Consider the following 26048-nt stretch of genomic DNA (forward strand, 5'->3'; position numbering starts at 1 on the left):
TGTGTTTCCACCCGGTTTAACATTGGCTTCTAGTTAACAGACTATAAATTAGCAACTAACTGGGTTACAATATAAATATAATTTTTGGTTAAAGGTGAGAAGATGACATATTATATTATCTACATATAAGATTCTCATGAAAACAGGTATTGGAGCATTTCCTGTTCCCAACAAGCCCTAAAGGAAACTTATTGATTTTATGGGTACTGACAACAGAGTGAAAAGATGTAGAGATGTCCTTGACACTTTCACCAGGTCGGCTGAGAGAGATAATCACACAATCAAAAAACGATTGGCTAAACTAAGGTAAGCAGATCATATAGCAGGAAGGGAGAGACATCCTACGAAGGAAACCTCAGAGAAATCAGAAAGCACCTGAGGAAGAACATACAAATAGGTTCGATTGGAAATCTTTTGATATAACATTTAATTTCCAGCTAACACAACAAAAATGTGCTTGTGGAACTAAATTAATTTATTCCAGTAACCATAAGGCCATAAGGTAAGATTAACTCATCTTTTTGCTTTCAACTAACAAAATACAATTATGTGGAACCTGTTTCATACATTTTTGAGTGGGCTGGGTTACTTTAACAGAGGGAATGTGATAAAGAAGTAATCAAAAAAAATTTGTTGGGTTAAAGCTTGAAGGAGTATGTCCCGGTAAATATGAAAGGAGGTCACAAAATCAAAAATCACAAAGGGGAGAAGGATTTCTAAAGTAAAACTGTGAATAATCAACAAACAAATGTGTACTTCTGTGAATGTGGGAAATTGTGGAATAAATTGCATGAAGGGTTAAAGGAGTGTTCAACTATTTAATCAATTCAAATAACTTCCTATGTGCTTCTGAGTTATTTATTTATAGATGATGTTGTTTGTAACTTAAATGTAAATTAACTTGATACAAGGCCTTGAACTTTTACTTGCTGCTGAACAGAACTGATGTATGGGTAATAATTGCTTTGGGGGTGACTACCTACTGACTGGACAGAAAAGCTGTACCCTGGTTACCCTCTCCCTACAGGATGCCCTGACACTGATTGGCCCACTTCGTCAGGGTAAATCTTTCAGAAAATGTGTTTTTAAATTTGATATGTCTGCTAGAATACAGACTACTTCCTGTGAGAACTGATTCTAATCTTTTAAATGACACCACGGCAAAACCAGAGAGACAGCTGAAGGCTGTGTAAACAGGATGTTGAAATTATTTCTTGTCAAAATAGAATACCTTTGGATATGATCCTAGCAAAAGAAGAATGGCTGTGTGGTGTTTCTGGAGAGGCTTGTTGTTCTTTTATCCCCAACAATTACAGCACCTGATAGATCTCTAACGAAGGCCCTAAAAGAATTGCAATCACTATCCATTGAATTAAAATCGCACTCAGGAATCGATGAACAATTCACAAACATGTTCAAGATGTGGTTCGGAAAATGGGGAAACCTACTAGTGAGTATATTCACTTCATTGACTGTTGTTGTGGTAATCACAGGTTGTGCATGCTGTTGTGCACCGTGTATTCGAGCTCTCATCCTTAGGTGCATGACTTCAACCATGGGCTCCATGGACTCGGGGGGACTGGGAGTGCTGACTGCAGCATTCAGATTTTTTTGAGCAGTATATATACTGCTAAAAAAAATAGGGAACACTTAAACAACACAATATAACTCCAAGTATATATATATATATATATATACACATATATATCTATAATATTATACTTGCCTGCATACAGTAGTCATGTTCTGGTGGTGTATATATACAGTACAGACCAAAAGTTTGGACACACCTTCTCATTCAGAGTTTTCTTTATTTTCATGACTATGAATATTATAGCTTCACACTGAAGGCATCAAAACTATGAATTAACACATGTGGAATTATATACTGAACAAAAAAGTCTGAAACAACTGAAAATATTTCTTATATTCTAGGTTCTTCAAAGTAGCAACCTTTTGCTTTGATTACTGCTCCGCACACTCTTGGCATTCTGTTGATGAGCTTCAAGAGGTAGTCACCTGAAATGGTTTTCACTTCACAGGTGTGCCCTGTCAGGTTTAATAAGTGGGATTTCAAGCCTTATAAATGGGGTTGGGACCATCAGTTGTGTTGTGCAGGAGGTGGATAACAGTACACAGCTGATAGTCCTACTGAATAGACTGTTAGAATTTGTATTATGGCAAGAAAAAAGCAGCTACGTAAAGAAAAACGAGTGGCCATCATTACTTTAAGAAATGAAGGTCAGTCAGTCCGAACAATTGGGAAAAGTTTGAAAGTGTCCCCAAGTGCAGTCGCAAAAATCATCAAGCGCTACAAAGAAACTGGCTCACATGAGGACCGCCCCAGGAAAGGAAGACCAAGAGTCACCTCTGCTGCGGACGATAAGTTCATCCGGGTCACCAGCCTCAGAAATCGCAGGTTAACAGCAGCTCAGATTAGGGAACAGGTCAATGCCACACAGAGTTCTAGCAGCAAACACATCTCTAGAACAACTGTTAAGAGGAGACTGTGTGAATCAGGCCTTCATGGTAAAATAGCTGCTAGGAAACCACTGCTGAGGACAGGCAACAAGCAGAAGAGACTTGGTTGGACTAAAGAACACAAGGAATGGACATTAGACCAGTGGAAATCTGTGCTTTGGTCTGATGAGTCCAAGTTTGAGATCTTTGGTTCCAACCATCGTGTCTTTGTGCGGCGCAGAAGAGGTGAACAGATGGACTCTATATGCCTGGTTCCCACCGTGAAGCATGGAAGAGGAGGTGTGATGGTCCTTTGCTGGTGACACTGTTGGGGATTTATTCAAAATTGAAGGCATACTGAACCAGCATGGCTACCACAGCATCTTGCAGCGGCATACTATTCCATCCGGTTTGCGTTTAGTTGGACCATCATTTATTTTTCAACAGGACAATGACCCCAAACACACCTCCAGGCTGTGTAAGGGCTATTTGACCAAGAAGGAGAGTGATGGGGAGCTGCGCCAGATGACCTGGTCTCCACAGTCACCAGACCTGAACCCAATCGAGATGGTTTGGGGTGAGCTGGACCACAGAGTGAAGGCAAAAGGGCCAACAAGTGCTAAGCATCCCTGGGAACTCCTTCAAGACTGTTGGAAAACCATTTCAGGTGACTACCTCTTGAAGCTCATCGACAGAATGCCAAGGGTGTGCGGAGCAGTAATCATAGCAAAAGGTGGCTACTTTGAAGAACCTAGAATATAAGACATATTTTCAGTTGTTTCAGAATTTTTTGTTCAGTATATAATTCCACATGTGTTAATTCATAGTTTTGATGCCTTCAGTGTGAAGCTACAATATTCATAGTCATAAAAATAAGGAAAACTCTTTGAATGAGTAGGTGTGTCCAAACGTTTGGTCTGTACTGTATATATATATATATATATATATATGTATGTATATATATATATATATGTATATATATACAGGGGTTGGACAATGAAACTGAAACACCTGGTTTTAGACCACAATAATTTATTAGTATGGTGTAGGGCCTCCTTTTGCGGCCAATACAGCGTCAATTCATCTTGGGAATGACATATACAAGTCCTACACAGTGGTCAGAGGGATTTTAAGGCATTCTTCTTGCAGGATAGTGGCCAGGTCACTACGTGATACTGGTGGAGGAAAACCTTTCCTGACTCGCTCCTCCAAAACACCCCAAAGTGGCTCAATAATATTTAGATCTGGTGACTGTGCAGGCCATGGGAGATGTTCAACTTCACTTTCATGTTCATCAAACCAATCTTTCATCAGTCTTGCTGTGTGTATTGGTGCATTGTCATCCTGATACACGGCACCGCCTTCAGGATACAATGTTTGAACCATTGGATGCACATGGTCCTCAAGAATGGTTCGGTAGTCCTTGGCAGTGACGCGCCCATCTAGCACAAGTATTGGGCCAAGGGAATGCCATGATATGGCAGCCCAAACCATTACTGATCCACCCTCATGCTTCACTCTGGGCATGCAACAGTCTGGGTGGTACGCTTCTTTGGGGCTTCTCCACACCGTAACTCTCCCGGATGTGGGGAAAACAGTAAAGGTGGACTCATCAGAGAACAATACATGTTTCACATTGTCCACAGCCCAAGATTTGCGCTCCTTGCACCATTGAAACCGACGTTTGGCATTGGTATGAGTGACCAAAGGTTTGGCTATAGCAGCCTGGCTGTGTATATTGACCCTGTGGAGCTCCCGACGGACAGTTCTAGTGGAAACAGGAGAGTTGAGGTGCACATTTAATTCTGCTGTGATTTGGGCAGCCGTGGTTTTATGTTTTTTGGATACAATCCGGGTTAGCACCCGAACATCCCTTTCAGACAGCTTCCTCTTGCGTCCACAGTTAATCTTGTTGGATGTGGTTCGTCCTTCTTGGTGGTATGCTGACATTACCCTGAATACCGTGGCTCTTGATACATCACAAAGACTTGCTGTCTTGGTCACAGATGTGCCAGCAAGACGTGCACCAACAATTTGTCCTCTTTTGAACTCTGGTATGTCACCCATAATGTTGTGTGCATTTCAATATTTTGAGCAAAACTGTGCTCTTACCCTGCTAATTGAGCCTTCACACTCTGCTCTTACTGGTGCAATGTGCAATCAATGAAAACTGGCTACCAGGCTAGTCCAATTTAGCCATGAAACCTCCCACACTAAAATGACAGATGTTTCAGTTTCATTGTCCAACCCCTGTATATATATATATATATATATATATATATAATATATATATATATATATATATACATATATATATAGAAATATATAGATAGATATTCAGAACATGACTACTGTATGCAGGCAAGTATAATATTATAGAAGTGATTAATGTTTGAAGGGCATAACTAATTGTAATATTTAAGCACCATCTTCTAATTCTGCATATTTCTGATTACATCTTAGTGATGTGGTCCAGCCAGCCCTTTTAACCTGATGGATGATGACGTGGACAGCGGAAAGAGGCATCACAAACATCTGCAGACCACCTGTGTGATGCTTCACTCACTATCCAGAAAGACAAACCACAGGTCTCCGTTGCAGCATCCCATCCATGTCTCTGACCTTGTAAGAGATTTAGCCACACCACCAGAGACTTTCTGTTCAGAAAGACATCTGGCTGTTTGTAAATTTCATAATAAACTTTGTGTTTAGAAATTTAAATGAAGTTGATGCATTGTTAGGTCAAATGGAAATAAAATACATTAATGACAAAAACAATTATGACATTTATTAGAATAGCTTATAACTTTAGGAAACTATCTGAACAAAACATGTTTATTTATTTCTTATGTAGCACCTTATTTTGGTGCCATTCTTTGGAAAACAGTCTGTCCATTCTCTGTGCCCTCCTCTCTTCTGGTTCTCTCTGTACCCTCATGTCCTCCCTGATCAACTCCATCATCTCCTCATATCTGTCCCTCTTTCTTTTCTGAGCCCTTCCTGCTGGCTCACTGTCTTCCTTCTCCATCTTGTTGCCCACCGCTCCGCTTGGCACTGCAGTGTCCTCAGGGATGGAGGCAATTAGGACAGGAGGTGTTGTGGAAGGCCTCTGTCCCAACACCTCTTCCATAAGGACAAACCAGGGCCAAGTAGCGGCAGTGGGCTTTTCACTGGCTCCCTCTCCTGACCCTGGATACTTACAATCCTAAAGTTAGAAGGAAGAAAAAAAGAGTTGACTAAACAGAGAAGCCAATAAGACTTTTAGAAATATTTTTTTATTTGTGTGTGACAGAAGGGTCACACACAATGTATATATATATATATATATATATTTATTTATTTCTTTATTTTTTTATTTTCTTCACAGCTGATTACTCACAAGGAAGACTTCCCCTCGGCAGTATCTTTCGGACTTCTTTAACAAGGTCCAGGACCCTACAAACCTTTGCCGATTTTGCACATCTATATCCCTGCGTGTTTACTTTCAAAGAAGTGGGCAGCTTTGAGATCTTTCAAGAATATCAGGGAAGGCCTTTAAACCCATACACTTCCTCTCGGTAGTATCTTTTGACCCTTCTTATAGAAGGGTCAGGACCCTACAAACCCTCATCCGAGTTTTGCGTGCCTCATTCAGGGAGTTCGCTTTTATATTGTGTGTGAGGGAACCCGATCTTCCCTTGCTTACAATAAAGGAACTTCAAACCTACTTCCCTTAGTCTCTAGTTTCTTTTAGAATATTGTACCGTTCTTCCCGGACTGCTTATCCAAAAGTGATTTTCGCTTCCGGGGCGCGGGCGGAAACACCAATTTGTCCGAGCTACCGCACCCTGTTGGCGGTCAGACGCCTCGGAGCTCCTCCGGTCCTTGGTCCCCAGAAGCAATCACACACTTTATCTAAAGACTCTTAAACGAACGACTGTCAAAAAGTTTCTAACTTTTAGCTCCTTTAATCTAAATTAGGTAGAGGAATGATTAGAGAGATCAGCGCTGAGGCTCCGGTCTCGGACCGTCGCAGTCTGTAAATGGATGACGAAGAGCCTCGATAGAAGATCACATGTAGTTTTATATCTGGCACCCCAAAGCAATGGTATGCCCTCCCTCAGTGATTAGCAGAATATGTGTCACCATTGTGGTGTCAATCTGTTTGGTTGTGTAGTAGCAGGTGTCCATCCTTAATCTAAGTGTGCCGTGGCTTTCTAATCAAACCAGTTATATCGGCTGCTCCACTATTAAACCCAGTGCCCCAGCCTCAGGTCATCCGTGACAACCCTTGGGCCATTTATCCTTGTAATGTGTGTTTATTAGCATTTTTATCATATTCTAAAAAAAGGGAAACATTAGAACTTATACTTTATGTTCTCCCTCTTTTCTCTTCCTAGAAGCTACACCTGGCCTGACTCTGTGTCTACCTGTGATACCTTTCTGGAGAGGGGCATCAGCCAAGCTTCTGCTGGCAACAACTTAATGCTCACCCTCTACAGATGACCCACATGGCCCTGTCTTTCAGTGTTTAACCCTTCTCTCTCCTAGACATGGAAATTGACTGAGCTTTTACTGTGACTAACTCTATGTGCTCTCTTTCAGATTCTAACCTTGAAAACTGGCTCAGAGTTTATCTGTTCATTCTTTCTAGGTGAAACGACTAAAGGAGCTACATCCATTAACATTTACTTTTCCTTCCCATAGAAAGGACTCCTGGATCAGTGCTTCTTTGTTCTCTTTGTGTCTCTGCTCTGTTCTCTCAAACCCCCAGTCGGTCGTGGCAGATAGCCGCTCACACTGAGCCTGGTTCTGCTGGAGGTTTCTTCCTGTTAAAAGGGAGTTTTCCCTCTCCACTGTCACTACATGCACGCTCAGTATGAGGGATTGCTGCTAAGTCAACGCCAGTGACTGTCCACTGTCTTTACATTCTCATCCGGGAGCAGGGAATGCTGCAAGTCACTGACTGGATGCAATCTGCTGGGTTTCCTTACATAGAAAAATGTTTTATCCAATTTGAATAAATAACTGAATCTGACTGCACTGTTCAATGGTAAGGATTAATTGGAATGTATGTGTCTGACTTTTGTGAAGTGCCTTGAGACAACATGTGTTGTGAATTGGCGCTATATAAATAAACTGAATTGAATTGAATACTTTTTATCACTATGGTATAAATGGGAAAAACAGCTATGAGCATATTAATAAAGGTTATTCCTAACAGTCTGACAAAGAGATTAAACATAACATAAGTTTAAAGTTCTATTATGAATTAATTTTGCCTGGGTGAAAGGCAGGTAAAACTTCCACCCAGGAAGGTTCTTTCTCTTCAGAGAAAGAACCTTATAAGGTTCTTTCTCTTCAGATCCTCCAGAAGACTCTTTACGGTTTTCTTTGCTCTTCGTTCTCAGGCCATTGGATTCAGCTTCTCCCGCTCTAGACTTTCCACTCTACCCAAAGCTTCACTGAGTCTGGCCCTTAGATGAGTGGGTGAACTGGGCAATGCATAGGAGTGGTCCTAATGGAATTAAGGATAAAAATGTTTTCAGTGACATTTATTTCATATCACTCACAGTTGTTTGGTACATAGCACTGCATATGTGCAGGCACACATTTCATCTGTAAAATTTGCAAGCACTGTGAGTATGAGAAAGAGAGAAAGGGTGTGTGTGTGTGTGTATGAGTGTCAGTGAAAGGGGGTGTGTATGTGTTCACATTTATTTACATGTAAAAAGTGTATGCGTTAGTATGTCTGAAAAGAGCTACAGAAATAACTTGAAAAGGCTTTTAGTATCGAACACTGTATTGAAATACACAGTTACATCACCAATTCCTAAACATGCAAAAAGAACTAATGGTAAAAACAGGTGTAGCAAAGTGTGATATTAACTTCTGTTTTACACATGAATCGCAGACATTTCTGTTAGCATGAACAGTGAAAAAAACTACTCTTTGGAGTTGAAATGATCACTTGAAGACAGATGGGGTCAGGACAGAACAGACAAAAGGATCCGGCAACCGAAAATAGAAACATGGCAAAGACAATGAAAGAGAACAACGGACAGGCAACCAATAAACAGAGGTTTGAAAAAGACAGCACAGTACAGATGAAAATTGAATGTAATAACAAGATTACGTCTCCAGACCCAATGAAAAGAAGGCTTTGCGGAGGATTGATGGCATGTCGCATGATAACGGAAAAGAAGTATGAGATCACAATGACCGGCGCAGCAGGGAAAGGCAGACAAATGGGTGGCTTTATAGTAGACTCAACACAAATCATGGCAAAAGAATTGATTAACAGTGAACTGGTAGTTTCTTTCCTTGGACTCCCTGCCTACATCACTGATGAAGAAATCCTACTACATGGCTGGGGCTTTTCAGCGCTGTCGGCCATAAAGCGACATCGTGTGGCCGCGGACACAAGTGGCAGATGGACCCAGAGTAGTCAAAGTAAAATGTACTGACACTGTGCAATCTCTGCCATATTCAGTAAGATTCGGCACTGCAATAGGACCACAATACGTCTGGGTTATCCAAGACAAGCAAGTCAAAGTCTGTCGCATACCTATCCAACCACTTTCACATTGTAGAAGATTATCTCATACTCGTACTCAACGTCTTCCGGGCAGCAGACTCAGCAGAGACGCCCAGACGTCCCTCTCCCCAGACACCTCCTCCAGCTCCTTCGGGGGGAGCCCAAGGTGAGATTACGAGATTATTCCGAGTTTTTGTGTCATTCCTACAGTCCAGGGGCATTATGGGAGAGAGTTAAAAAAAAGCTCAAACACAATGTAAAATCTGTCATACTAAAACCAACAAATTTGCATCTACTTATGGTGAACAAGATCAGGATTCACAGCACAAGGAAAAAATATAGAAACCGAAGATATGCTGCAGCAAGAATTGTGATGAAAATTAAGAGAGATTATACTTCTCCTATTTTAGCTTCCCTGCATTGGCTCCCCGTTAAATCCAGAATAGAATTTAAAATAATCCTTCTCACATATAAACCCCTTAATGATCAAGCTCCATCATACATCAGAGATCTGATTGTTCCATATATTCTTAACAGAACACTTTGTTCTCAGACTGCAGGTTTACTGGTGGTTCCTAGAGTCTCTAGAAGTAGAATGGGAGGCAGATCCTTTAATTATCAGGCTCCTCTCCTGTGGAACCAGCTCCCAGTTTTAGTCCGTGAGGCAGACACCCTGTCTACTTTTAAGACTATGCTTAAAACTTTCCTTTTTGATAAAGTTTTCTAAAGGTTTCTTCCTGTTAAAAGGAATTTTTCTTTTCCACCGTAGCAAAGTAAACGCCAGTGACTGCCCACTGTCGCTACATGCTCATCCAGGAGGAGTGACTGCTGTAAGTCACCAACTCGATGCAATCTGCTGGGTTTCCTTAGATAGAAAAACTTTTAACCAATTTGACTAATAAACTTAATTGAACTGGACTGACAGTTAGGATAAATTGGAATGCATGTACTGGACTTGAGATCTGTATGATTTGACTCAATCGACATTGTAAAGAGCCTTGAGACGTGTTGTGAATTGGCGTTATGTAAATAAACTGAATTAAATTGAATTGGACAAATTACTTGTGGACATTTGTGCCAGGTAGATTTGCAGATGTCCTAAATATGTTCCATCTGTAAAGAATGTCTTACTATTGAATTATGGGCTTCAAATATCTTTAGAAATAACTTAAAACCTTTTCAGAATAATTACCAGAAACAATTGCTTCTCTAAGCTGATTTTTTTCAGTTGCAACTGCTCCTCACTATTACAGTAAATAATAAATTTGGATTCATGGTTTTATTTCTTATGGATAAGACATTGAAACTAATTTACATGCTTCCTGAAACCCTCTCCTTTAATATATCTTTCGAGTAAATCCACAAAGACATCTGGTACTGTGAACTGAGGACAACTCTGCTTTATTTTAATCTAGAACATGACTGAACGGATGTACACTCAGACAATTTCTACTTTTATTTTGTGTTTTAATTGATGGCTATTAAGCCAGCTCAGCACCCTTGTATATTTTATTCATGAATAATTCAAGTTTTGAAATCTTGGGTTTTTTATTCAATAAATCCTTCAAAAGAAAAAGGAAAAAAATTATTTCCAAGATTGGAGGACACAGACATTGATATAACAGTCTAACAAGTTAAGACACACAAATGTAAAATCTCGCTTGCCCTGTAGATGGCATCTTGGAAAAGGCTTTATAAATGGCATCAAGGATAACAAAATAAAATGGTTATGAAAGAGTCTCATAAATATTACAATTAATGTGCATGGAACTTTTAATGTACATGGAACAACATGGAAATTTTAATGTACATTTTCATCTATGAAGAGTATTGTTTAACTTACTGTTTACATAAGTCAACCAAAAGTCAATATGCATCTGCTATCTGCATAATGTACATACTTTACTGTTGAGGTCGACTAGAATAGAGTATCTCCATCTTTCCTGGAATCATAATGGATTTGTTTCTTTCCCAGTCTAATGTAGGAAGTCCTTAAATATAGTGATTGGTTAGATGCTTCCCCATAATATCAAACAATAATATTTGAAATCCATTCACAATGTACATTTTTTAACTTTGTAACAAGGAAAACTAAACAAACATTTAACAACTGTAGCATTTCCACAGTTTAAAAAAACTGCATTTCTTAAAAGAGTTGCTGATGTTTACCAATTTGACCTCTGTCAAATTCTGCTTTTACTTGCCAAACCATTTGTATAGAATCAAAATTCTCTGCATGTTTTAGGAACCTCATATCCACAATGCTGTGAAAAAAAAAATATGCACCCGTTGACAGAGTTCTCCTGTTTTTGCTTTGTTTCTTTAAAATCAGGACATTTAAATATAACCTCTCTGACAAAAAGTGGGCTAAAAGATCTAAAAAAATTGCATTTTATAATGGTCTGATTAAAATTTGTTAAACAGTGTGACCAAATCTGTGATGGAACAAATATATTCTCATAACACTTTGTTTTAGACTTCTTCAGCAGATTTATTTATTACATATTTAAACCTCAACTAAGAACCTCACCAATTATCCTACTCACGAGTAGGATTTAAGTAATCCAACACTCAAGAACTATATTTTAAGCATTAATTATTCTGAAACATTGATCAGATCCCAAGTTTTATTTACTGGAGTGGATGGACTGCACATGAGAGATCACTCTTACTATTGCTTGGTGTTCTTAACTACAAGTGTTGCTTGGTTGTGCTTTCCAATATGACGAACAAAGCCACTTGCTGCATTAGGATAAGCTCTCACTGACCCTAATGTTCACTCTGACAAATTTGTGTAAGTCATCAATGGTGACTAAGGCTGTTGAAAATTTTACAAATACACAATATTGTTCTTCTGGGTCTAGAGTACATCAGCTAGATATGAAAGGATCATTCTAAATTTGTGCTCGCATATGGTATGGAATTACCTTTCTCTTGCAGAGTTTACTGTTGCCTAGGTAATTAACACCAAAGCTTTAAGAAAAAAAATACAATTTGCTTGTAAGGTTGAGCTTATTCACACTGAGGACAGTAAACAATAATTGTGAACATGCTCTCTTTAAATTGATTCATTATTACTCAGATTAAAAAGAAAAAAATTTGATGCCCAAACAATGGGTCTATTTATTTACATAAAAATGTTTTGTTTCTATAGAGACAGTAAAGCCACCTTCTCAGGAACTGTTCATACACTTACGTTTGACTCAAATGAAAAATATTTAAAAAGCACAGAAGACATTTGCTCTTAGGGTAAACTCAGCCATTTGTTTTCAACATAGGGGTTTTAATAAAAGTGCAATATAAAATTAATGTTGAAAATGCTTAATGGCTAATAGGATCAATGTATGGAATAGAATGCACCTATAAAGAATAAAAGCAATCCGATATGAAAATTCCCGTTTATTACTTTTCTTGAATATTCCGTACAATTCACAACAGTGAAGTCTTGTCTTCACCCTGCTCACCTGTTACATCTACCTGGATGGTGCACAGAGGCGGTGTACTCACAGCTGATAACCTTCAACTGGTTCAGTGCAAATCTTGTAAGAATTCTGAATGGAGCTGAGGCGCACAAAACACCCAGCCCAACTTCAAGTTACATATTTCGCACACCTCATTCCATTACTTTCTCCTTGAAACCTCCTTAAATCCTTGGAATATTTTTCCAATTTTTATCAATTTCCATAGATGCTAGACACAAAAAACACAGTTGTTTTTGTAAAATATTATTTCTTCTAACTTCTTAAGATCATTGTGTGATCAATATAGCAGATAATCAAAATAACCATTATAAACACACACACACGCAGGCTCGCGCGCACACACACACACACACAATTTAAAAGATCTGAACCAGTTGAGATGAGTAGACAGATGAGCTGATTGGGCAGTTTGGTGACATTTTTTCAATTGATGAAGTTGGTCTTTTCACAATTGTCAGCTTTAGCAGACGGTGCCGTTCTCCTGCCGGGCTTTGGGGCAGGTGGATCTGGGTATTGGCTGGACAGATGGAGCCAGGGTACAGAAGAAACCAGCGATAAGGGTAAGACCAAGACCCCCCCAGGCGCAAAACATAGACCACCCATAGCCATGGCCAATGTCATCAGGAAGGCCGTACAGGTACCGTGGGTAACGGGAAAGCTCAAAGTTAATGCCGGCAACACAGGTACAGAGGGAGATAATGCAGAAAGTTCCTGTAACAACAGAAGTAGCACAAAATTTGATGGTTAGTGCAGTTATTAAATGTCATCACTCTTGCCAAGCCAGCATCTTTAAAATCCTGTCCTTCTCTGTATACCAAGTTTCTAAAATTTGTATCCAAAGCTATCCAAGCCAACCATGCCTGATGTGAAAACTAATTTACCCCTAAAACTAATAACATGTAGTGGCAACAACTGCCATCATGCTTTTGTAATAACTGGTAACTTCCATGAGCTGTGGTGGATTTTTTGCCTACTCTTCTTGGCAAACCTATTGAAATTTAGTTGTGTTGGAGGGTTTTCCAGTATGAATGACATGTTTATGTCATGATGTGTTTTAAGGAGGATCCATGTGCAGAGCGTGATGGTAGCCATAATTAAGTTTAATAATGAATAACTTCAGGCAATTACGGGAGGAGCACGGCAAGGAATAAACTGGAGGTAAAGTGGAGAACTGCAGAACAACACAATCAAGCAGAACAAAACATCAAACATGAAGCAGCGAAACAGAGCAATGTAATGGAAAAACCCAGCGAGGGACAGAGAAAACCAGGCAGCTTAAGTACTGAGGATAAGTGAGAAGAAGTAATGACAAGCAGGCGAGAGTAATCAGGAGAGAATAAGTAACTTGAGACAAATGAAGGCAGAGGGAGCTGAGGGAGGAGAGAAAATAAGCAGGAGCAGAACAGAGACAAAGGGAAGAATTCTAACAGAAATAATACAAAATATAGATAAAACACAAATACACCAGGAGGCTAACCCTAAAAGACTAAACTAATAAAGAAAAGCACAGAACAATCATGGACACTGGGAAATGAAGAAACAGAAACATGAAAGAAATTCAAACACCAAATTCTACAGAGTCATGATTGTTTAAGGTCGTACTACAGCATCTCAATCGGTTTTCAATCCAGATTGTGATTAGGCTGCCCCAAAATCATTTGAGAGGTGGATTTGCTGGTGTGTTTTGGGATCACTGTCCCAGTTACAGCAAATCTTAAAAGCAGCTGAAGCAGCCCGAGCTCATCACACTGATAATCACCAAGTTTGACTGTTGGCATAATGTTTTCTGAAGTGCTCTTTTAGTGTAGTCATTTTCACTGTTGCTATATGCATGCTCAGTATGACGGTTTGCTGCAAAGTCAACGCGAGTGACTGTCCACTGTCGTTACATGCTCATCCAGGAGGAGCGAATGCTGCAATTTACTGACTCAGTGCAATCTGCTTGGTTTCCTTAAATAGAAAAACTTTTCAAGCAATTTAAATTTAAGAAGGATTCTTTATAAAATGAACATTATGGAGAACGCTGAGCATCTTCTTCATGAGACTGTCCTACAACAACAGAGTGTCTACATTCAGAGGCTTCTTCAGATCTGCTGTAAGACGGACACTACAGAAGATCCTTCCTGCCCACAGCAATCAACATCTACAGGTCCTTCTCAAAATATTAGCATATTGTGATAAAGTTCATTATTTTCCATAATGTCATGATGAAAATTTAACATTCATATATTTTACATTCATTGCACACTAACTGAAATATTTCAGGTCTTTTATTGTCTTAATACGAATGATTTTGGCATACAGCTCATGAAAACCCAAAATTCCTATCTCACAAAATTAGCATATCATTAAAAGGGTCTCTAAACGAGCTATGAACCTAATCATCTGAATCAACAAGTTAACTGTAAACACCTGCAAAAGATTCCTGAGGCCTTTAAAACTCCCAGCCTGGTTCATCATTCAAAACCCCAATCATGGGTAAGACTGCCGACCTGACTGCTGTCCAGAAGGCCACTATTGACACCCTCAAGCAAGAGGGTAAGACACAGAAAGAAATTTCTGAACGAATACGCTGTTCCCAGAGTGCTGTATCAAGGCACCTCACTGGGAAGTCTGTGGGAAGGAATAAGTGTGGCAGAAAACGCTGCACAACGAGAAGAGGTGACCGGACCCTGAGGAAGATTGTGGAGAAGGGACGATTCCAGACCTTGGGGGACCTGCAGAAGCAGTGGACTGAGTCTGGATTAGAAACATCCAGAGCCACCGTGCACAGGCGTGTGCAGGAAATGGGCTACAGGTGCCGCATTCCCCAGGTCAAGCCACTTTTGAACCAGAAACAGCGGCAGAAGCGCCTGACCTGGGCTACAGAGAAGCAGCATTGGACTGTTGCTCAGTGGTCCAAAGTACTTTTTTTGGATGAAAGCAAATTCTGCATGTCATTCGGAAATCAAGGTGCCAGAGTCTGGAAGAAGACTGGGGAGAAGGAAATGCCAAAATGTCCAGTGTCAAGTACCCACAGTCAGTGATGGTCTGCTGCTGGTGTTGGTCCACTGTGTTTTATCAAGGGCAGGGTCAATGCAGCTAGCTATCAGGAGATTTTGGAGCACTTCATGCTTCCATCTGCTGAAAAGCTTTATGGAGATGATTTCATTTTTCAGCACGACCTGGCACCTGCTCACAGTGCCAAAACCACTGGTAAATGGTTTACTGACCATGGTATCACTGTGCTCAATTGGCCTGCCAATTCTCCTGACCTGAACCCCATAGATAATCTGTGGGATATTGTGAAGAGAACGTTGAGAGACACAAGACTCAACACTCTGGATGAGCTAAAGGCCGCTATCGAAGCATCCTGGGCCTCCATAAGACCTCAGCAGTGCCACAGGCTGATTGCCTCCATGTCACATCGCATTGAAGCAGTCATTTCTGCAAAAGGATTCCCGACCAAGTATTGAGTGCATAACTGTACATGATTATTTGAAGGTTGACGTTTTTTGTATTAAAAACACTTTTCTTTTATTGGTCGGATGAAATATGCTAATTTTGTGAGATAGGAATTTTGGGTTTTCATGAGCTGTATGCCAAAATCATCCGTATTAAGACAATAAAAGACCTGAAATATTTCAGTTACTGTGCAATGAATCTAAAATATATGAATGTTAAATTTTCATCATGACATTATGGAAAATAATGAACTTTATCACAATATGCTAATATTTTGAGAAGGACCTGTACAACGGCTCTTTGAAAAAACCTGCATATGAGCTACATTTAATTTCCCTTTGGAATTAATAAGGCATTTTTGAATTGAATTCAATAAACTGAATCTGACTGCACTGTTTGATAAATAGGATCAATTGGAATGTATGCACCAGTCTTGAAATCTGTATGATTCGACTGAATTTACTTTGTAAAGTGCCTTGAGACACCATGTGTTATGAATTGGAACTGTATAAATAAACTGAATTGAAATGTAAAGGCAGATGTATTGAGAACCAAAAAGCTCCACTTTTGTTTTATCAGTCTTCAGAATATTTTCCCAAAACTAATAGGGATCTTTAAGATGTTTTTTTTTTTTTTGGCAAAAGTGAGTGGGCCTTTGTTAAATCATGAACACTGGCCTTAACTGTGGTGAGTGAGCCTTGCAGTGCTTTATATGTTGTTCTAGGATCTTCAGGGAACTCCTGGATGCATTGCTCATGTGCTCTTATAGTGATTTTAATTCTGGGAAGCTTCTCGACTCTGTTGTCCGCCTTTGTGAATAATGGTTTTAACTGTTGTTCAACTGAGTCCCAAAGCCTTAGAAATTACAGTGGCTTGTAAAAGTATTCATACCCCTTAAACCTTTCCCTTGTCACATTACCAAAAACAAAAATATTTTATTAGAATTTTACATGAAACACCAACACAAAGTGGTATACAATAGTGAAGTGGAAAGAAACTTATACTTAGACTTGAGACTTCCAGCAGGACAACACATTGCGTCTTTTCTTGTTTTTGCTGTTGCATTCGGTGGATTGTGCGGTGTATCAGGCTCTCTCAATTTGATCTAAATTATCTTTACTGTGATATCTGACTTATTCTACACATAAGCACTGTAAAACACATTTTCTATTGATGCATTTTATGTCTGATCCCATTTGTTGTGCCCCAGGCATTGAGGAAACATGGAGTGAACAGTCCATAAACAGAGAAAGTGGTAAAAATTCAGAATCACTAAATGTACCCCATTAACCAACTTTTAGTACAGCCCAGAAGGGAGGAATCACAGCTGGAATCTTTGATGTCATGGACCCACTTATAAAACAATTTTTTGCAGCCACACCTCTTTCTCCTTTACCCATGGCAGTGCAGCTGATCACATCGGAGAGGCAGCATGCAACCACCTGAATATCTTTGAAATTCACTAGCAATTAATTCAATTCAGTTTTATTTATATAGCACCAATTCACAACACGTTGTCTCAAGGCACTTCACAACAGTCAGGTACATACATTCCAATTAATCCTAACCAGTGCAGTCACACTCAGTTATTTATTCAAATTGGTTAAAAAGTTTTTCTACCTAAGAAATCCCAGCAGATTGCATCGAGTCAGAGATTTGTAGCAGTCACTCCTCCTGGATGAGCATGTAGAGACAGTGGACAGTCACTGGCATTGACTTTGCAGCAATCCCTCATACTGAGCATACATGTAGCAACAGTGGAGAGTAAAAAACTCCCTTTTAACAGGAAGAAACCTCCAGCAGACCCAGGCACAGTGTGAGCAGCCATCTGGCATGGCCAACTGGGGGTTTGAGAAAACAGTAGAGACAGAAAAAGAACACAGAAACACTGATCCAGAAGTACTTTCTGTGGGAAGGAAAAGTAGATGTTAATGGATGTAGCTCCTTTAGTGGTTTCATCTAAGAAGAAAAAAACAAAAACTCAGAGCCAGTTTTCAAGGTTAGAGTATGAGAGAGAGAACATACAGTTAGTCACTGTAAAAGCTCAGTCAGCAGCTCTGTATAGGAGAAAAATAGGATTAAACACTGAAAGACAGGGCCAAGTGTATCATTGGTAGAAGGTGAACATTAAGTTGTTGATACCAGAAGCTTAGACTATGCCCCCCTCCACAGGAAGGTGTCACAGGTAGATACAGAGTGAGGGCAGATGTAGCTTCTAGGAAGAGAATAAAAAGGGAGAACATAAAGTTAAAAGCTGAAATAACAGCAAATAATGCAAAATTGGAGAGTAGTATGAGAATGTAGCAGAGTGCGTGAAAGTGGTCATTATGTCCTCCAGCAGTCTAAGCCTATAGCAGCAAAACTACAGAGATAGCTCAGGATAACCTAAGCCACTCAAACTATAAGCTTTATGAAAAAGGAAAGTTTTAAGCCTAGCCTTAAAAGTAGACAGGGTGACTAAAACTGGTAGCTGGTTCCACAGGAGAGGAGCCTGATAACTAAAAGATCTGCATCCCATTCTACTTCTAGAGACTCTAGGAACCACCATTAAACCTGCAGTCTGAGGACGAAGTGCTCTGTTAGGAATATATGGAACAATCAGATCTCTGATGTATGATGGAACTAGATCATTAAAAGGCTTTATATGTGAGGAGGAGAATTTTAAATTCTATTCTGGATTTAACAGGGAGCCAGTGAAGGGAAGCTAAAATAGGAGAAATATGATCTCTCTTTTTAATTTTTATCAGAACACTTGCTGCAGCATTTTGGATCAGCTGAAGTCTTTTAACTACATTTTGTGGACATCCTGATAGTAAGGAATTACAATAGTCCAGCCTTGAAGTAACAAATGCATGGATTTGTTTTTCAGCGTCACTCCTGGACAGGATATTTCTAATTTTGGCAATGTTCCGGAGATGAAAGAAGGAAATCCTAGAAACCTGTTTAATATGGGATTTAAATGACATGTCCTGGTCAAAAACACCACCAAGGTTTTTGGGTTCTTTTATTACCAGAGGTCAATTTAATGCCATCCAGGTTAAGTGATTGACTTATCTAGAATTAGGACTCAACTTTGAAGAATCCTTGGATCCAAAGTTGACTACAATCTGATGTTAGTGAATCCGTTGGCCGAACAACCAAAAATTGTTATGATCTGCTGTATATGCATCCACCAAATCAAGGGGGTAATTAAGACAAGCAGTCTGAAACATTTCATTATGAGCTTCTGCAGAAAAGGAATCTGAGCCTAAGGTTCCACCAGAAGAGACAAGTTGAGTGAAGCAGCATTTTTCCCTCCCTTCCTGAGAAAAGCCAACATAGGAACCGTAGCATTGCAAGCCCCACTACATGCCAGTCCGAGCAGAAGCTACCCTAAGCTTCTGAGAACAGCTGCCATGGCTTTTTTGTTCACCTTCGCCACACAACTCAATGCTCTTTGGACCTTATTCACTCCTGTTCATCTGAACGGCTCATGTAAGAGGTGGTTTCTGGGCCGAGAAAATTACATTAGGATAAAACATCATAAATATTGTTTATTCCATAGCGTTTGCTTTTGTTTATGGTTCTAAATGTTCAACTATTTGAGTTCTAGCAGGCTGAGCTAATGTTAATGGCTATTGAGCCTTTAGTTGTGTTTTAAAGTTACGACAAACTTTATTTCAATGAGTGGTTTAAACAGATCGAGCATAATGTGCTGCTGGGTCTCATATACACCATAGTATTTGTATAAATGGTATTTCAAGCACATGTGTGACTTGGAGTGATGAATAAGCAATAAGCTTTCATTTGTTAGCTAAAACCACTAACTGCTAATGCTAATGCCAGGAAGGTCAAATATTTATATTTGCTTGTGTTGGGTCCAGCCATGGATAACATTTAAAAGGCCAGTTTGATCTTTTCTGAAATTTTCAAAATAACCACAGTAACCTACTTCTAACTCAGCCCAGGAACAGAAGGACAGCAGACTACCCATGACGTTACTGTTTGAATAAAAACCCTGCGTTCCAACAAACAGACCTCTTCCACGCAGGTCCCAAGCAGAACTGGAAGAAGAGACACAGCATGTCTCTTTGCTGACAAACAGACATAGCTCTTCAAACTGGATCAATGAGTGTCATACGACCACGCGATCATATGCACTAAATTAGGAATTACTTGCCGTTTGTGTATCCGGTATTCATTCATGAACAGGGGGGGGGGCGGTAGGTAATTAAGGTGGCTTGACTTTTCTCTCTGAGGTCTACAGAAGCAAACTGTGTTCCAGAGAGTTCCCAGCAGAGACTGTCTCTACGACACAGTGGAGTGGTTTTCCCAGTCTGAAGGAAGGAAAGAAAAAGGTTACGGCAACACAGCACGCCACTGTGCATGCAGTTCGACCGGACAGCAGAATGAGCCGCCCCACAGCTACGGAGGTTAGCTGCAAGTTAACACTTTGTTCACTGGATGCTTTCCTCAACTTTGTCGACAACTTCTCCTCAGCACGTTTAATGTAAGAGGTAGAGTTTGGGGAGAGAAGATTAGTTGAGGGGTAATTAATCTAAATAATGTTCGTTTAATGATGTTTGTGTTGAGAAACTTAGCTACAGCAAGTGCTAGCAGACTACCAAGGTTGTCCTAAGGGTGTGTTCTGTGTCATATTTTCAAAGTTAACACTTTATTTAAAAGGGTGGTTTTTAAACACAGAAGATCGACCATAATGCGCCATCCATGCTTATGCATTTCAACCCTTTTATTAGTGGTATAAAAACATTTTTAAAAATGTATGCATTTGATTCTGGTAACCAGCTATAAGCTTCTTTTGTTAGCTCCAACCGCTAACAGCTAAGAACACGTGCTCGCCCATTTTGAGTCAACTGAAGATCATTTACCCATAAAAGGTTGTTAGTTTCCAATCTAGGAAATATTTCCCTAAATATTTTACTAAACGTGATAACCAATTAAACACCATTAAGAATCAATTATCCAAAAGGTTATTGATTTCTTATTCTGAAAATACTTTAATTATTGTATTAAAATAATGTTTACGTACCCTCCTGATTTGCACAATGACTGGTTGTTTGGGAAAATAACAAATTATTCTTACTTTTAAAATTAAATTTGATGATATTTTCAATTTCCTCAAAATAAACCTTGGTTTTTAAACATTAGTATACACACTGAATTGTGATACAATTGCATGATTTTTTTTTTTTTTTTTTAAATGGGTCCCTTTTATTTTCTTGTACATAGTTCGTTAGTTTGAATTGTTTTGTTAAGAAATTCTTATAAATTTTAGACAGAAGTTGTTGTAAATTCATTCCAAATGTGTGCAGAGTTTGGTCTTTTTGAGAATGCCAGTGCTCACTCAAAAACACACACATGTTATATTTAGTAATACTGAACTAACATATTGGTGCCCAACATGAGCTTGATAGGGTCACCCAAGAGGCCGTTTCTCCTTTGTGTTGCTTAACTGTGATTGGGCTCCTGCAGCATATTTCTTTATGCCTTCATTAACAAGACACACAATTGGCTTTTTAATTGTTCATTCATTATACCACTATAGGGCAAAACCTCAATTCAAGACTAGTAATTGAGTGTGCAGCTGCATCTTGCCAAGCTGAAGTTGTGTGTGAGGCTTCCACTTGCTGTCCATGCCACAAATGGAACACATTGCAGCACATGACTTACTTTAAATGTTAGCTCGCTCACTCTACTGTGCATGCTTCTCTTTGCTAAAATTACCATTGTGAACTCTCCCAGGTAAAAGAAATTAAAACCTTTAAAAATTAAATCCATAAAAAATTAACTGCATGTGATTTTGGCAGAATTTAAGTTAATAAAAATTCAGTTGAAATCATTAATTTGACCTGATAGCATAAACATTTTACACACAACTTTAAGGTATGGAGATATTTTGTGATATTCATGAGTCAGTTTTTTTTTAATGTTCCTTCTGTTAAAAGCTCATGCAATATGGAACAGCTTTGATTTGAATCAGTTATTCAGTGTATGCCAAAGCCATGAAGTAGCCATCTAAAATTGTTGTTACAAACACATTTAAAAACAGTCATGTTTTAGCTGTTTTGTCAAGTAATGTAAGCTTCTTCACTTCAATTAAGTCAACTGCTCATACAAGGAATACCACCACAATTGACAAAAATGTATACGGCTACAAATTGATGTTTTAAATATAAAGCAATTAGCAGGTATGCATTTTTAAACTTATTGACCTCTATATGAAAAAAAAAAGACCCTTATAGAATAAAGGCTTGATTTGATAAAGGAATAGTAATTTCAAGACATAGATACAGCTTAGACTTTTTAAGATAAGTGTTGGACCATTTGTTCACTACTATACACACCAGTATGGTCTGCTACCACAACTCCCAGCAGGTATTGCAGCTGATAGGAAGGGGCATTGCACTTCTGATGTCACAGTGGGCTATAGAAGGACATGGGAGGCACCCCACCATGGCTTTTTCTCCCACTGGAAACTGAGACGCAGTTACTACGCAACGGAGGCACGAATCATTCAGAAGAAACTCACACGTAGGTTTTCATTAATTCTCCCCACTGGCCGAAACTCATGAGAAGAGTTCTCTGGTATAAGAAGACCAGTAGACTTTACCGATCGAAGGCGTGGATTTAACACATAACCCAAGAAAAACCCACAGAGGTTTTGCAAGGAGATTAAATTTTTACTATATTTTCTCTTGTTTTTGCTATAACTACTTGTTTAGTTAGTCATTTTACCCCTTGTGTTGAATTTTTGCATGCTTGATTAGGTAAGGATTATTGAATCAGAATATGGAAGTGTATCAGGGCTGTTGATTTAATAAATACTCACGTAGATGAAGAGAAAGCGTTTGTGTTTATTTTGAGCAAGAGTGATTTGTCTGTCAAAATAAGGTCAAAGTTCCCCCACCTTCGGTGAAGCGGTTGATTAAACAGTGACATCTAGTAATAGTTATCAATCATTGCTGAAACTTTAATAATTGTAATTGTAATTGTCAAGGGCCAGGAGCCATAATTACTACACCAGAGGATATCTCTGATTTCAATTCACAATAAATGATTTTTTGGTTAAGAAATAATTTATTTTCAAATTATGATTTTAAATTATAATTCTTGACAAATATCAAAAATCACAATTCTTACATAAGACAGGGCATGACTACATTTAACCTGTAATTGCTACAGTCCTGCTAACACTAACCACTACTAATATTAATTTACCATAAATTAAAATGGTAAACAAAAAAAAATAAAATGTGTTTCTAAAAACAGTGACTTGGTACCACCTCTGCTTGGAGCTAACTGGGATTCCGAACGCACTCTTAAGTTTATGCTTACATGCGAGTAAAATGAGCTGTGAGAGTTTGTTTTACACTCACCTCCCATGAGGAAAAGAAGGCCAGCCACATACTGCATGAGACCTCTGTCCCAGCAACAGCCGAGCAACCCAATTATCCAGCCAAACAGAATGATAGCTACTGCCATGCCCATGAAACCAGCTGTCATTCGCCGCAGATCTGAAGAGGGGCAGAAGGAGAGTGTAATTGCTCAAGTAAATTGCTCAAGCAGAGAGACAGTCTGACACACATACAGAGGTTGGCTAGTCAGAGCTGAGTTGGACTGATGTATCATTCAAATCATTGAAGCCTAAAATATAACTTGTAAAACATATGGAAATACAATTTTAACATTAAAAAAGGGAGCCATAAAAGTTGCTGTTTATTGGGAGAGAGACAGTACAGAAGATCAAAACAGCTCTGAAAGGAGGAGACACAGTCAAAAACTTATAGTCAAGGCGGTTGTTAGGCCTGGTTGCAACAGCAGAATTGTCATAATGTTGGAGTATAGGACCAACATGTAGAAAAGGGTGGAAAGCCACAAGGTGAGCAATGACAGTTAGTTTAATAAATAAATGCAGGCTTACTGGGTAGATCCTGGACTGGAAACACAGACATGGAGCAGACATGGAGCTGACAGGAAACAGGGTAACATTTCCATAGCAAACAGTAGGAACCACTGGCAAACAATGAAAACCAGTGAGCTTAAATACTGAGGGAAGTGGAGTATTAACCAATGAAGTGAGAGAGGAACTAATCAGGAGGGATATGAAACAGCTGGTGACCAGGGATGCAGGAGAACTGAGGGAGAGTGACTAATTAACACAAATGACCAGGTAGTGAACAGAACACATCTAAATGAACTGAAGCAAGTACCCTATGAGATTAAACTAATGGACATTAACAATGGGAAACCAGATCTATAAGGAAATGTAAACTAAACACATCTAACACCCAAAGTATAGAAACTAAACAGAAGGAATCTAATAAACCTGAACTGAACAAAGAACCTGGCTGAGCAGAAAAAGTAAACAAACTCCTGACACAGGCAGACATGACCAGAATACTCTGAGCCAATTTGAGACATGCTATCTTAACATCCTCTCTCTCTTTAGCTAAAACATTCCAACCTTCCCCCACAGGTGCGGAGCTTCACTCCACAGACCTCAGCAAACCTTAATCATAACATAACATTATAAAAATGGTTGATTCAATATACAGGTCCTTCTCAAAATATTAGCATATTGTGATAAAGTTCATTATTTTCCATAATGTCATGATGAAAATTTAACATTCATATATTTTAGATTCATTGCACACTAACTGAAATATTTCAGGTCTTTTATTGTCTTAATACGGATGATTTTGGCATACAGCTCATGAAAACCCAAAATTCCTATCTCACAAAATTAGCATATTTCATCCGACCAAAAAAAGAAAAGTGTTTTTAATACAAAAAACGTCAACCTTCAAATAATCATGTACAGTTATGCACTCAATACTTGGTCGGGAATCCTTTTGCAGAAATGACTGCTTCAATGCGGCATGGCATGTAGTCTGCACATCAGCCTGTGGCACTGCTGAGGTCTTATGGAGGCCCAGGATGCTTCGATAGCGGCCTTTAGCTCATCCAGAGTGTTGGGTCTTGAGTCTCTCAACGTTCTCTTCACAATATCCCACAGATTCTCTATGGGGTTCAGGTCAGGAGAGTTGGCAGGCCAATTGAGCACAGTGATACCATGGTCAGTAAACCATTTACCAGTGGTTTTGGCACTGTGAGCAGGTGCCAGGTCGTGCTGAAAAATGAAATCTTCATCTCCATAAAGCTTTTCAGCAGATGGAAGCATGAAGCTCCAAAATCTCCTGATAGCTAGCTGCATTGACCCTGCCCTTAATAAAACACAGTGGACCAACACCAGCAGCTGACTGTGGGTACTTGACACTGGACTTCTGGCATTTTGGCATTTCCTTCTCCCCAGTCTTCCTCCAGACTCTGGCACCTTGATTTCCGAATGACATGCAGAATTTGCTTTCATCCGAAAAAAGTACTTTGGACCACTGAGCAACAGTCCAGTGCTGCTTCTCTGTAGCCCAGGTCAGGCGCTTCTGCCGCTGTTTCTGGTTCAAAAGTGGCTTGACCTGGGGAATGCGTCACCTGTAGCCCATTTCCTGCACACGCCTGTGCACGGTGGCTCTGGATGTTTCTACTCCAGACTCAGTCCACTGCTTCCGCAGGTTCCCCATGGTCTGGAATCGGCCCTTCTCCACAATCTTCCTCAGGGTCCGGTCACCTCTTCTCGTTGTGCAGCGTTTTCTGCCACACTTTTTCCTTCCCACAGACTTCCCACTGAGGTGCCTTGATACAGCACTCTGGGAACAGCCTATTCGTTCAGAAATTTCTTTCTGTGTCTTACCCTCTTGCTTGAGGGTGTCAATAGTGGCCTTCTGGACAGCAGTCAGGTCGGCAGTCTTACCCATGATTGGGGTTTTGAGTGATGAACCAGGCTGGGAGTTTTAAAGGCCTCAGGAATCTTTTGCAGGTGTTTAGAGTTAACTCGTTGATTCAGATGATTAGGTTCATAGTTTGTTTAGAGACCCTTTTAATGATATGCTAATTTTGTGAGATAGGAATTTTGGGTTTTCATGAGCTGTATGCCAAAATCATCCATATTAAGACAATAAAAGACCTGAAATATTTCAGTTAGTGTGCAATGAATCTAAAATATATGAATGTTAAATTTTCATCATGACATTATGGAAAATAGTGAACTTTATCACAATATGCTAATATTTTGAGAAGGACCTGTACAG

General features: G+C 39.5%; 1 protein-coding gene across 1 annotated transcript in view; it reads right to left on the reverse strand.

Annotated features, from left to right (window-relative positions):
- Positions 1–12356: 12356 nt before the first annotated feature.
- The window catches only part of tmem178b (transmembrane protein 178B), a 101162-nt gene continuing 87470 nt past the window's right edge, over positions 12357–26048 (reverse strand). Inside the window, exons 3-4 of the mRNA XM_047389872.1 lie at positions 23280–23417; positions 12357–13170 (exon numbers count right to left, since the gene is read on the reverse strand). Coding sequence (XP_047245828.1) covers positions 12920–13170; positions 23280–23417 — 389 coding nt within the window. The 3' untranslated portion in view covers positions 12357–12919. The remainder of the gene's footprint in view (positions 13171–23279; positions 23418–26048) is intronic.

This window comes from Girardinichthys multiradiatus, chromosome 17 (genome assembly GCF_021462225.1).
Source record: "Girardinichthys multiradiatus isolate DD_20200921_A chromosome 17, DD_fGirMul_XY1, whole genome shotgun sequence".
NCBI classification, from domain to species: Eukaryota; Metazoa; Chordata; class Actinopteri; order Cyprinodontiformes; family Goodeidae; genus Girardinichthys; species Girardinichthys multiradiatus.